This window comes from Oncorhynchus gorbuscha, linkage group LG24 (genome assembly GCF_021184085.1).
Source record: "Oncorhynchus gorbuscha isolate QuinsamMale2020 ecotype Even-year linkage group LG24, OgorEven_v1.0, whole genome shotgun sequence".
Lineage (NCBI taxonomy): Eukaryota > Metazoa > Chordata > Actinopteri > Salmoniformes > Salmonidae > Oncorhynchus > Oncorhynchus gorbuscha.
In genome coordinates, this window is record NC_060196.1 from 21,650,035 (window position 1) to 21,664,314 (window position 14,280).

The 14,280-nt window shown below is 43.5% G+C and overlaps 1 protein-coding gene across 1 annotated transcript in view; it reads right to left on the minus strand.

Annotated features, from left to right (window-relative positions):
• Nucleotides 1-624: 624 nt before the first annotated feature.
• Nucleotides 625-14,280, minus strand: part of LOC124013137 (histone-lysine N-methyltransferase ASH1L-like) — a 54,304-nt gene continuing 40,648 nt past the window's right edge. Inside the window, 10 exon segments of the mRNA XM_046327329.1 lie at nt 625-3,055; nt 3,201-3,645; nt 4,019-4,185; nt 4,300-4,472; nt 4,590-4,728; nt 5,462-5,552; nt 7,822-7,908; nt 8,210-8,491; nt 10,635-10,767; nt 11,122-11,176. Of these exon segments, the coding sequence (XP_046183285.1) occupies nt 2,964-3,055; nt 3,201-3,645; nt 4,019-4,185; nt 4,300-4,472; nt 4,590-4,728; nt 5,462-5,552; nt 7,822-7,908; nt 8,210-8,491; nt 10,635-10,767; nt 11,122-11,176 (1,664 nt within the window). The 3' untranslated portion in view covers nt 625-2,963.

Below are 14,280 nucleotides of genomic sequence, written 5' to 3' on the forward strand. Positions count from 1 at the left end.
TTGGTCGCAAATGGATCTTCCAAATGGACAATGACCGCAGGCATACTTCCAAAGTTGTGGCAAAATGGCTTAAGGACAACAAAGTCAAGGTATTGGAGTAGCCATCACAAAGCCCTGACCTCAATCCTATAGAACATTTGTGGGCAGAACTGAAAAAGTGTGTGCGAGCAAGGAGGCCTACAAACCTGACTCAGTTACACCTGCTCTGTCAGGAGGAATGGGACAAAATTCACCCAACTTATTGTGGGAAGCTTGTGGAAGGCTACCTGAAACGTTTGACCCAAGTTAAACAATTTAAAGGCAATGCTACCAAATACTCATTGAGTGTATGTAAACTTCTGACCCACTGGGAATGTGATGAAATGAATAAAAGCTGAAATAAATCATTCTCTCTATTATTCTGACATTTCACATTCTTAAAATAAAGTGTTGTTCCTAACTGACCTAAGACTGGGAATTTGTAAGAGGATTAAATGTCAGGAATTGTGACATTTGTGTATTTGGCTAAGGTGTATGTATACTTCCGACTTTGCTTATAAATTCACCTGAATTATATTAAGGAAATCCAGAACACAATTGAACAATTCCTTTAAACATGATCAAAAAGTCAAGGCAAAATAAACATTCACAATAATGTAGTGCTTTTTATTTAAAAAACAAACAAAAAACCCAAATAGAATATAAAACAAAAAGTAAAAACCAACAGCATTTTCATGACTTTAGAATCATAATTACAAACTTTTAACAAGTGGAAGAAGTTGACAAACTGTACACATCACAAAATGTCTGCCAGTCTGCCCATTTACAATGCTTGCATCTTATTTTGTGATTGTCTAAAAATAACTAAACAAATCACACAAAACACACAAATAGCCTACAAGCACAAGCATCATATTTATGACTGCTATCACAAAAACAGAACCAAAAAGGAAGAACATATTTAGCTGACAGTTATACTTTTGTTTCTGTCATCTTTCATAAAATAACATTTTTATGTTGGTTTGTTTTTTTAGTGTTCAACACTTTGCAGCAAAAACAAGGAGCATATTTTCTCCTCAAAAGTAAAATTATTGATATTAATTATTACAGCGACAGATGTAATTTCAGAGTCACTTATGTCCCAATGCCTTTTATGAAGTTCGTTTGACATTCTTCTCGCTCATGCAGTACATAGATGAATTTCATTTTTAGGGAACAAAAAATCAGTTAAAATTCTTATGTCATTCATTTAGGACAGTTGTGGTACATTTTACTGGACAAAAACACCTCTTCTTTCTCCTTCAAGCTTAAGTGTCTCGATTATAGTAATACAAATGGCAGACAATCATTATAATAATACATATGGGTCTGAGTTCTGTACAATACAATAATACACAAAATCTGTTATCAAGATATTGCTTTTGGAGACACTTCTCACATAATCCCAGTCTGTATATACATAACTTGGCACTGTACAACTTTCTGTCCTCTTTCTGTCAGTATCTTTACTCTCTCAGTCTGTCAGTCCATCTTGATAGGTAGGACATTTCGGTCTAAAGTCCCATTTTAAACAGAAGTGTTTGGAAAAAAGAAATCTCATCAAATCACACAAATTATTTAAAAGTATTCTCCATGGCAACCAGAACACATTTGAAGAATAAAATGTACAGCTAGAATTCCTCCCTCCCAACAAATACCCCTCCCAGAATATATGAAAATATGACCATCACGATACATTTTATGTTTCCATAATTTCCCATAAAATGTTAATTGCCATCAAGCCCTTAATTTTTTTCTTTTTTTCTTCAAGAATTCTGGCAGATTACTGACACATAAATGTGCATACTCATACGCACACACTCACGCAAGGCAGTCAGGGATCACGGCGCTCTAAGGCGTTACAGTAAGAGCCAGTGTTCCGCCACCTGACTTAGTTAAACTGGTGAATCAGGTACTTCAGAAAGAGGGGTGAAGTGGACTGCCTCACAAACCAAACAAGACACTTGACTGACCAAAAGCGCACACTCCATCTTTCCAAAGACCACCAGCCATTCTCCCGTCCTTCCTTCTCTGTTCCTATGTATATATATATATACATACATATATATATATATATATGAGATAATATACTTATTAAGTTGCTTTTCAGACTGGATCATCCAATACTGTGTGTTAGTGTGTCTCGTTGATACATTATAGAGCGCCAACAATATCCATGGTACCAAAGTGCAGTTGACCAACCTCGTTCCTGCTGCTTCTCTCCTAGTTCATCGTCAACAGTGTATGCTTACTGTACACTGCATAGCCTCTGAGGATCGTCCTGGTACATTAACCCTACGTTTAGTTTGTCATCACCACTTAGTCCCACTAGGGTGCGCCAGTCTCCAGTGTTCTCATTCCCATTTGATGTTGTTTAAAAAAATCGAAGTCAATATGAGTCTGTGGCTGCATGCCACAGCCATGTTCAGTACCACTTTGTTCCTTTATTTTGCTCATCAAAAATAATTGACTCAAGGTTGCACTGATGAGCCATGTATGGATAGTGTGACACCTATATAATTGTCTCTCTGTCCCAAGTAACAGGGCTGTCTTTGATGAATATATGTTCAATGCGCATTTTTAAGTGCATGGGGTACATTTTCCTATGTAAAAAAATTAAAAATAAAATATGCATTTGCATCGTACTTCAATAAGTCTGGGTCAACCCTCCTGAGAAGTCCTTGGGTCCCCTACAAAACCGTTATCAATGATCACGACTGCTGAGTGCACTGCTTCAAACCATTTATTTGTTGAGTTGTTTCATCACTTGAGATGAAAGGTTGGGGAAGAGGGGACACCACCTGAAGGGGTGCCAGAGAAGGGGACCAACCTTTTCACTTTGTGGTGACCTTCTCTTTGTAAATGTCGTCTTCCCTCTTTCCATTTTCCCCCCACCTCTCCCAAGTAAATGAAAGGGGAATGTGCTTGCCAGGTAAGTGGCAACATCATTTTCTACCCACAAAGTCTCCGAATCCAAGTGTCCGTCTACGTAATCGCCGTCCTGACCCCTCCTCTAGAAGATAAGTGACATCTATGGCTGTTGGAAGAAGAGAGAGAAGTTACCAAACACCAATGACACATTCAGTTAACTGTCTGATATTCCCCTTCATCAACTCAACAGTTTCCATTCTTCATCAAACCACCCCTCTCTCGTAATACCCGTTTCCTCATTGCCTGCTCACCGTTCTTATTGGGTGTTCTGTGTAGCAGATCCAGCAGAATCTTGTTTAGCCGATCCCTTTGCGCCTCCCTCCTGCCCAGTCCGGAGTGATGGAGGGGTGAGGAAGACATGGAGGGGAGGAGCTCCAGCACGTCAACTCCTCTCTCTGCCGTACCTTCCTCCAGCTCCCTATGCTCCTCTACCTCCTGCCCGGCCTCCTCCTCTTCTCCATCCCTTGGCCCATCTGGTCGCGTGGGTTGGGCAGCGGTAGGGAGTGTGGGTTCTTCATGGGCAGTGTCCATGTCCCCCTCCACCACTCTTCGGTTGTCACTCTCCGGACGGAAGTCGTCACCCTGGTCGCATGGGGAAGCGTCGTCCTCACAGGCCCCTCCGACTCCTTTGGGCCGCTCGCTCTTCCAGGCCGAACGCCCCCCGTTCCTCTTGTAGTTGTCAGGAACGTAGTGCGGCTGTGGCGAGGTTGGAAAGGAACAAAGGCTCTTTAATTTGACTTACAAGTTGCTCATACAGGACTTCATTTTTGGGATTATTAACAATTTGTTTTACTAACTGTGTATAAAGCTGGACCCCAATCTTCTCTCTTAGGATAACTAACGGTTTGCAAAAACACCCACGAAAAGAACGGTGGGCACATATCAGTCGTCACTGGTGCCCAATCAACCTCTTTGACAAAACAACTTTGATACACTTCTCTAGTTGCACTCAATTCAAGCCCATAACGGAACCTTATATCAATACTACCTCATCAAACTAGCCTCACTAAAACTAAATACGGACACTTCAATACAAACAACCCCCACCCCTCCTCTTGGACCCTCTTACTGAGAAGTCTCTCTTGGGGGCCAGCCTCTTGGGGAAGTGGTTGAAGGCGTAGGGCTTAGTGCACACGGGGAAACGGTTGCGGTGGATCTTGTAGAAGAGGTGCGCCGACTTGTCCAGGCGGTAGTCGCAGATGTACACGTCCTGCTCCTTCACTCCTTTCGGCCGTCCTGAGAAAAAAACAAACGCACCACAGGTCAGGTTAGGTAATTATGTGTGTTAGCTCAGTGTGTTTGTTTTGAACTCCCTTACAAAGTGTGTGTGTGTGCGTGCGTGAGTCTCACCTTTGCAGTAGGTGTAGAGATCGAGGACGCAGCAGGTCCCGACCACGGCCTCCAGAGGGATGATCTCGTAGAGTGGCACACGGAACAGCTCGTTGTGGTAGAAGCGGCGCGAGGGCGAGTGGTGCGTCTCGTGGGGCCTGAAGTAATGATGGCCAAAGGCAAACCTCTCACCCCTACAGGGCACCCACACAAAGAGACAAGAGCGTGTCAGAGGCAAAAATACAGCAATGAAATCGCTGAAGTTGCTCAGCGCTGGCTCAATGGGGCGTTCCCTTTTCCCCCTCCCTTACTTTTCACTCTTCCAGAGTTTCTCGATGCGGAAGATGTCTAGCTTGTCTCTGTTGACATGGGACAGGAGACGGTAGGACTGCCTGACTGGCTGGCCCTCTGGGGTGCGTCTGCTGTCCCTCATCAGGTACACACAGTCACCTGGTCAGACAGGTTACATAACATTATCATGATTTTTATATATACATTTTTTTTAAATGACCCTTTTTTTCTCCCCAATTTCGGGATTATGATCTTGTCTCATCGCTGCAAGTCCCCAACGGGCTCGGGAAAGGTTGAGTCATGCGTCCTCTGAAACATGACCGACCAAGCCGCACTTCTTAACACTCGCTCGCTTTACCCGGAAGCCAGCTGCACCAATGTGTCGGAGGAAACACTGTTCATCTGACGACCGAAGTTAGCCTGCAGGCCACCGGCCCGCCACAAGGAGTCGCTAGAGCGCGATGGGCCAAGTAAACACCCCCCCCCCCCCCCCCCCCCCCCCGGCAAAAGCCTCGCCAAACACGGACGACGCTGAATCACGGCCGGTTGTGATACAGCCTGCGATCGAACCCCAGGCTGTAGTGATGCCGCAACACTGTGATATAGAGACTTATACAGTGCTGCACAACTCGGGAAGCCGGTACAAGGAACATTTATCACACCCCAAGTTGCTATACAACAATTATTCCATGTGGCAAGCTGTGCAACTGACACAAAAACTCACTACAACATTGATGTGGCCTCAAACATGGGGTTACGTCCGAAATGGCATGCTATTACCTATATAATGCACTACTTTTGACCAGAGCCCTATACTTCTGAGCAGGGCCCTGTTCAAAAGTAGTGCACTATATAGGGCATAGGGTGCCATGGTTATAGTCCCCTTCCATACCTTGGTGCAGCAGCAGTTCGTCTCGCAGCAGACAGATGTAGTAGATTGAGCCAGACTGGGCGTAGCTGGGCTGGGGCAGCATTGGCACCTCCTGGAGCACCAGCGGGACAGGATATGACATCAGATCAAACAAGAAGATGAAACAAAAGACAAAGCATTCCTTTGAAATAACCACCTGTAAGGAGTGGAGTATCTGAAACAACAATGGCTATGTCCCAAATGGCACCCTATTCCCTGATACATTTTACAAGGAGCAATCTGCGATTGGTACATCCATTTTTGATTATTTATCACCATTGATTCTTGAAGAATATAACTTATGAAATGCCTTATGAGCTTAGTTCAACTGTCATTCCCTATCAGAAACCAAAATATAAGATTGTCTTACTCCATTGTTGGTAAGCAATGTAATTGTAACCAAATACTGTGTAGCCTCAAAACATGGTTAAAACTGTTCATTTGATACCATGGATGGTCAGTCCTTGAATCCATAGCTCTGTGTATACATTTGAGATTGGTTGTACACCCCCATCCCTCCACTGTTTTCCAAATCAGTGGCAGGGTGACGCTTGTTAGTTTCAACTGCATATTGCCCCTTTATTTACACTTTCTGTAAAGTGTGTTTTGACTGTTAAATGCACTTAAAAAAAAATGTGACTTGATTATCTTAGTTTTGGGATGTGCATATCACCTTCTTCGTCACTGACTGAACACATTTCTCATGGGCTGTTTCGCAATATGCATACTACCGTGCTACGAGCACGCAAATTGATGCACAGGATGGTAGGAGAATGAGTTCCAAATCAAAGTTTGAGGCGCAAAAGTTTATTGAAATGAATGGCGGACATTATTTGAGCTCAAGAGGAGAAAATAAACCCAGACTTTGGAATGAAATGTTGCCCATTCACATCTCATATGGTTGCCTGATTGCAATATTTTATCTTGATACATTAATAAATACATACAGTACTAATTTTGGCATGTTTACCTGCCACTTTAGTGTGCGTAGATCGCAAGCCCATTGTAAGTCAATAGAGCATAGCTAGCTAGCCACAAAGAATTGGTAACTAGCTAACCATGAAGAACTGACAGTCATCTACCTTGCATAACATTATCTTTAGGTAGTTTTTGCCTGTTAAACTAGCAGGCTAGTGCAGGTTATTACGTTCAGTGAAATGGGGGAGGTGAAGCGTGACGTAATACAGTAGGGGGAGTGCGAGTGCTTCTCAAATGTAATATTTTATCCACACTCGTCCTCACAAGAACGCACTCAAGAGAGCGTCCACAAAGAATGCACTCGGAACATGAGTGTGGAGAATAGTAGTACGCATATTGAGAAACACCCATCGTCTGATAACCCACCTGTGACCTTCCAGTTTCTTTGAGGGGTTGGAATGGAAATAATTTTCCAATGATTTCGTTCTGAATAATTTTGTTTCATTCCACTGTTCTGACCAGCAAAATAAAGTTAGAACCGGTTTGAACACAAAAATAAACTTACGGTTTACATCATTCCTTTCTGTTCCTTTTTAAACCAAATCATATATATTTTTCAAACATTTAGCTCGACATTGAATTACTTCACCAATCAGTGCAGATAGAGCAGCTTGCTATGGAGTGAGCGAGCTATAGCTGTTAACACACATTGGACAGACAAGGGTGGGGAGCAAGAGAGGGTGGAGGAAGAGGCTTGGCTTGAAGTGCTGGGCATCTTGTTATGACTTGCATTATCTGAATCAGGCCTCTCAGAATTATACCTACGCAGGAGTGGCTTTTATGAAGGAACGTTGAATGTCTTTGGCCTTCCAAGAGTTGGCTTAATTGTCGGACCAGAGCTAGTTAGCTAGCTAACATGTGTGTGTGCAGAGGCACCAGAAATAAAAACACATCTTACCTTTTTGTAGTTAATAAATTCAATGTGAAATGTGATAACTATAGTATCCTTAACTATCATTGAAAAGGTTAATCTCTAATTAAAAATGTCTCTCCCTAATTTCAGAATCACGCTTGTAACGTCAGTAGGCTACAGTAGTCTATGCTCCGGTGAGGGAGGGGCTGGTAGCCTACACACACACACAGTAGGAAAGAGTGAGGGCTTTGCATAGGTGCTTTGTTTCATTTTTGGTGGGACTGGAAAATGCCCGAAAGGTAAAATAACATTATTAACCAGATCCCATGCTTTTAAAATAACAGCTATGTTCCGGAATAGTATAGATCGCTTTCGTTCCCAGTTCTGATTCTGCCCCCCACCCCCTCCCAAAAATGTAGTTTTCTGTTCTGTTCCCTGAACCGGTTCCAACTTCTGGTTCCTATAGACCATGGGGTGTGATTGAAATTAGGTTAAGGGGGACAACACTCACCCTGTCCACAGGTCGGGGGTCGCACTGCTCACACAGGTAGTGTTCCACCTCCGCCTCCAGCCGCATGCAGTCGAAGTGCTGCCACACCTGAGAGACAGACGCATCACCGTTTACACTACAATCATAGCCAAAACTAACGCTAACAATATATTAGACTACCACACTTAGTCATCTTTCCCACAATCAACTCGTGCTCTCAAAAACATTGCTTCCACTGACAGGAACACTCAGAATCAACAGGCAGGTATTTGGAATCCAAACTGTACATTGCCTCATGGATTCAGTAAGGAACTGATATTCAGTTATATCCATATTCAGTTAGGCTAACATTCAACAACAGGTTGAACTCGGAGCCTGCAATGTTAGGCTGTGTCCCACGCTCTCTCACCATGCACTTCTCACACTGGATCATCAGGCCCTCGTCCTTGTACATGCCGCAGATGCAGCGGATGATGTCATCGTCCTTGTCGTGAGAGCCCGGCCAGCCCCCTCCGTGGTGGTGGTGATGATGGGCGTGGTCTCGCTCCAGCGAATCCGAACTGTCCGCTTCACTGGCTGTTTCTCCGACGATTTCGTCAATCTGGACAGCGGCTTCGTGGCGTGCGCCGTAGTAGGCTTTCCTCAGCCGGCACACGTCCCTCCCTACTGACGACTTCCGCCCGTAGTATTTCTGCTAGGATGGAGGGAGCATAGGGCAATGACGTTGAGATTTTGGAAAATACAGTTTGTGTTTTGTAAAGCGAAGTAAAAGACCAGTTTACGCCACAGCAACCTAAACAAGTTCGACCAGGCTTCCAGAATCCCTCTTAGAATTGTAAACCACTGCAAAATTATAAATTTTCAGACAGATAGCAACAATGGCAGGAAGCTGCCATGTGGGGAATCGTGGCTCGTTTCAGCTTGTTGTTTCTTGATATTGATACCGTGTCTTCTTTTGAGGCGTTTTGACTCATCACATCGATGCTAATATGGCTAAAATTTGGTAGCTAGCTAACCACCAACTGTAATGGTGTATTTGGGAGACAAGTGCTCATTGTACAAATGTATGTATATTTCCAATAATAATTTGGAGAGGAAATATAGTTTACATGTTGTCAACAATCCTTTGATTCTAAAGCCAAACCCGCCTGTTTTGATCCATGGTTGTGCACACATTGGATTTTGTTGCTAAATAACCCACCTGTCTATAGGGTTGACTACACAACACAAATGTAAATAAGAGTCATCTGTGTGTAGGTGTGTGTGTAAAAAAGAGTCCTTGGTGTGTAGGTGTGTGTGTAAAAAAAGTCCTCTGTGTTTAGGTGTGTGTGTAAAAAAGAGTCCTCTGTTTGTAGGTGTGTGTGTAAAAAAGAGTCCTCTGTGTGTAGGTGTGTGTGTAAAAAACAGTCCTCTGTGTTTAGGTGTGTGTGTAAAAAAGAGTCCTCTGTGTGTAGGTGTGTGTGTAAAAAACAGTCCTCTGTGTGTAGGTGTGTGTGTAAAAAAGAGTCCTCTGTGTGTAAAAAACAGTCCTCTGTGTTTAGGTGTGTGTGTAAAAAAGAGTCCTCTGTGTGTAAAAAACAGTCCTCTGTGTTTAGGTGTGTGTGTGTGTAAAAAACAGTCCTCTGTGTTTAGGTGTGTGTGTAAAAAAGAGTCCTCTGTGTGTAGGTGTGTGTGTAAAAAACAGTCCTCTGTGTGTAGGTGTGTGTGTAAAAAACAGTCCTCTGTGTGTAGGTGTGTGTGTAAAAAACAGTCCTCTGTGTGTAGGTGTGTGTGTAAAAAAGAGTCCTCTGTGTGTAAAAAACAGTCCTCTGTGTTTAGGTGTGTGTGTAAAAAACAGTCCTCTGTGATTTAGGTGTGTGTGTAAAAAAGAGTCCTCTGTGTGTAGGTGTGTGTGTAAAAAACAGTCCTCTGTGTGTAGGTGTGTGTGTAAAAAACAGTCCTCTGTGTGTAGGTGTGTGTGTAAAAAACAGTCCTCTGTGTTTAGGTGTGTGTGTAAAAAAGAGTCCTCTGTGTTTAGGTGTGTGTGTGTAAAAAACAGTCCTCTGTGTTTAGGTGTGTGTATAAAAAACAGTCCTCTGTGTGTAGGTGTGTGTGTAAAAAACAGTCCTCTGTGTTTAGGTGTGTGTGTAAAAAAGAGTCCTCTGTGTTTAGGTGTGTGTGTGTAAAAAAGAGTCCTTTGTGTGTAGGTGTGTGTGTAAAAAACAGTCCTCTGTGTTTAGGTGTGTGTGTAAAAAAGAGTCCTCTGTGTTTAAGTGTGTGTGTGTAAAAAAGAGTCCTCTGTGTTTAGGTGTGCGTGTGTAAAAAACAGTCCTCTGTGTTTAGGTGTGTGTATAAAAAACAGTCCTCTGTGTGTAGGTGTGTGTGTAAAAAACAGTCCTCTGTGTGTAGGTGTGTGTGTAAAAAAAAGAGTCCTCTGTGTGTAGGTGTGTGTGTAAAAAACATTCCTCTGTGTTTAGGTGTGTGTGTAAAAAGAGTCCTCTGTGTTTCGGTGTGTGTGTAAAAAGAGTCCTCTGTGTTTAGGTGTGTGTGTAAAAAGAGTCCTCTGTGTTTAGGTGTGTGTGTAAAAAGAGTCCTCTGTGTGTAGGTGTGTGTGTAAAAATCAGTCCTCTGTGTTTAGGTGTGTGTGTAAAAAACAGTCCTCTGTGTTTAGGTGTGTGTGTGTAAAAACAGTCCTCTGTGTGTAGGTGTGTGTGTAAAAACAGTCCTCTGTGTGTAGGTGTGTGTGTAAAAAACAGTCCTCCGTGTGTAAAAAGCAGTCCTCTGTGTTTAGGTGTGTGTGTAAAGGAACAGTGGCTGTGTATATCCAATAAGGAGGAGGGTTGAGGGAGACCCACCTCTGCGTTGCGGAACACTTTGAGCATGTCAGTGTCAAATGCCTCCACGGTCTTGTAGTGCCCTGTGGTGATTTGCTTCTCAATGGTACTCAGGTCCAGCGGGTCTGACACCTTCTCATAGTACTGCGTGTTCCTGGGGTCACACACACACACACACACACACACACACACACACACACACACACACACACACACACACACACACACACACACACACACACACACACACACACACACACACACACACACACACACACACACACACACACACACACACACACACACACACACACACACACACGAGACATGGGGTGAGAGTCAAAACTGTGCCTCTTGTCTCATGAATCCGATAAGAACACTGAGAAAGAAACGATAAGAACACTGAGGGTGTTGGATAACACACAACGCGTTGCACAACATACCTACATACAGTAAACATTGGTGAAAGAGCTAGCATGCACACACAAACAAACAAGCAAAAACATACCGCTTTCTTGAGGGTAGGTTTACCAGTGGAGCAGCAAGGGTCTGACCAGCTGAGTCTATGGAAAGAGAGATGTTTCATTATCTTCAGCAGAGTACCTTCTACTTTTATAGTGCATAAATATACTCAGGGAAAAATGAGTCTGCACACTTGAATCAGATCTACAACAGCAGATGTTTGTAGAAGCAAAAGCCAAACAGGTAAGCCAGTAGTAGTGGTCAGTACACGCACATGGACTGAGTCCTGTTGAGACTGGGTTGTGTAACACAGAAGTGTTGACTTTGTCATGTCTTTGCCATTTGACCCCAGTTTCTCTGAAGGCACCAGGGATGTTTAGAGACTAGGAAGTTCATGGGAAGTGTAACGTCTGCGCCCAACTCACACTCCCAAACACTTAGATTCCCAGAACGCTGACCACTTTCCAGCTCACTGTCCAGAACCCAATCACCGGAATTCTAATCACTTGTTCACACACCTGCATGTCATCATCCCACAATATTTAGTTCAGTTCCTTGCACCCCATCACTGTGAGGTATTGTTTGTTTTGAGACACACTTCTCTCAGAGCACTGGTTTTTCCCGTCCTTCACTCCTGCCGTGTAGGATAGTTGTTGCCTGCCTCACTCAACGCTTTTTGCCTATTCCCTGCCTGTACTGTTGCCATCTTGGACCCACCGTGTATGACCTTCTGCCTGCCCCTGGACCCAGCTACCTACCTTCTCCCAAGGTCCCTTCCAATAAACACCTGCTGCGCTCTGTGCTTGAAACCAGCTCTCTGTCTCCTATCGTGTTCATTACAGGAAGGAGTTCAGTGTGTGCGCAAGTTTGTGAGTGAGTAATCGAGAGAGTGTGAGTATGCTGGAGGGGTGGTTGGTGTTTACAGGGAAGGCTGCACACACCCACACCCGTGTACACACAAAGCTCTGCCATCCCTTACAGTTGGGTTCCCCAACTGGCGGCCCGTGGTCCCCAACTGGCGGCCCGTGGTCCAAGTCTGCGCTGCCAGCAATATTATTTGGCCTCACAAAAGCCCCCCAAAATAATGATTAATATTTTTTAAATTTAAAATAATAAAAAAATATCTCGGGCCCGACATGCAAAAATTCCAAAATGCAATGTTCCAAGAAGGAAGTTACACAACCTAAATAATGCAAAAGTTACATATTAACTTAATTCATGAGGAGAGAGAATGCAGGAGACTAATAACTAATAAAGCAGGCAGCGGGCCATTTTGTAGGGAGCCGCTGAAACGTAAATCTGCAAATGCAGTGCAATTAACAGGAGGTGAACAGCGCCTGGTGCTGAAAATATACAGTACCAGTCAAAAGTTTGGACACACCTACTACTCGTTTAAGGGTGTTTATTTGTAGAATAATAGTGAAGAAACACACCATGGACACACCATGAAAAAACACATATGAAATCATGTAGTAACCAGAAGTGTTAAACAAATCATAATATATTTGAAATTCTTCAAAGTAGCCACCCTTTGCCTTGATGACAGCTTTGCACACTCTTGGCATTCTCTCAACCAGCTTCATGAGGTAGTCACCTGGAATGCATTCCAATTAACAGGTATGCCTTGTTAAAAGTTAATTTGTGGAATTTCTTTCCTTCTTAATGCGTTTGAGCCAATCAGTTGTGTTGCGACAAGGTAGGGGTAGCATAAAGAAAATCACCCTATTTGGTAAAAGACCAAGTCCATATTATGGCAAGAACAGCTCAAATAAGCAAAGAGAAACAACAGTCCATCATTACTTTAAGACATGAAGGTCAGTAAATCTGGAAAATTTCAAGAACTTTTCAAGTTTCTTCAAGAGCAGTCGCAAAAACCATCAAGCGCAATGATGAAACTGGCTCTCATGAAGACCGGCACAGGAAAGGAAGACCCAGAGTTACCTCTGCGGCAGAGCATAAGTTCAGTAGAGTTACCAGCCTCAGAAATTGCAGCCCACATAAATGCTTCACAGAGTTCAAGTAACAGACACATCTCAACATCAACTGTTCAGAGGAGACTGCGTGAATCAGGCCTTCATGGTTGAATCGCTGCAAAGAAATCACTACTAAAGGACACCGATAAGAAGAAGTGACTTGTTTGGGCCAAGAAACACGCGCAATGGACGTAAGTCGCTCTGGATAAGAGCGTCTGCTAAATGACTTAAATGTAAATTAGACCAGTGGAAACCTGTGCTTTGGTCTGATGAGTCCAAATTTGAGATTTTTGGTTCCAACCGCTGTGTCTTTGTGAAACAGAGTAGGTGAACGGATGATATCTGCATGTGTGGTTCCCACTGTGAAGCATGGAGGAGGAGGTGTGATGGTGCTTTGCTGGTGATACTGTCAGTGATTCATCTAGAATTCAAGGCACACTTAAGCATGGCTACCGCAGCATTCTGCAGCGATACACCATCCCATCTGGTTTGCGCTTAATGGGACTATCATTTGTTTTTCAACAGGATAATGACCCAACACTCCTCCAGGATGTGTAAGGGCTATTTGACCAAGAAGGAGAGTGATCATCAGAAGACCTGGCCCCCACAATCACCTGACCTCAACCCAATTGAGATGGTTAGGGATGAGTTGGATCGCAGAGTGAAGGAAATGCAGCCAACAAGCACTCAACATATGCGGGAATTAGTGATGCACCGGTATGACATTGTTTGTACAGTTAAATAGTTAACACACACACACGGACACAGCGGTCTAAGGCACTGCATCTCAGTGCAAGAGGCATCACTATAGTCCCTGGTTCGAATCCAGGCTCTATCACATCCGGCCATGATTGGGAGTCCCATAGGGCGGCGCACAATTGGACCAGCGTCGTCCGGGTTTGGCCGGGGTAGGCCGTCATTGTAAATAAGAATTTGTTCTTAACTTGCCTAGTTAAATAAAGGTTACACACACACGCACATACACAATGGCCAAAAAGTTTGTCCCCATTATCAGTCAAATCAAAACCTATTTCTTTCACTTACTTGCTCATTGTTAATTTGTTCAGTCGTTTCATTCTCATCCAGGATTTCTATGGAACGCATTTTGGGTCTTTGCGTGTCAAAAAAGATACACACCAAATAAAACTATTTGATGTGTCAAATAACACTATTTGACGTGTGAAATAGATTGGTCAACAATCAGGACCTGAATATGACTGCACGTCACGTAA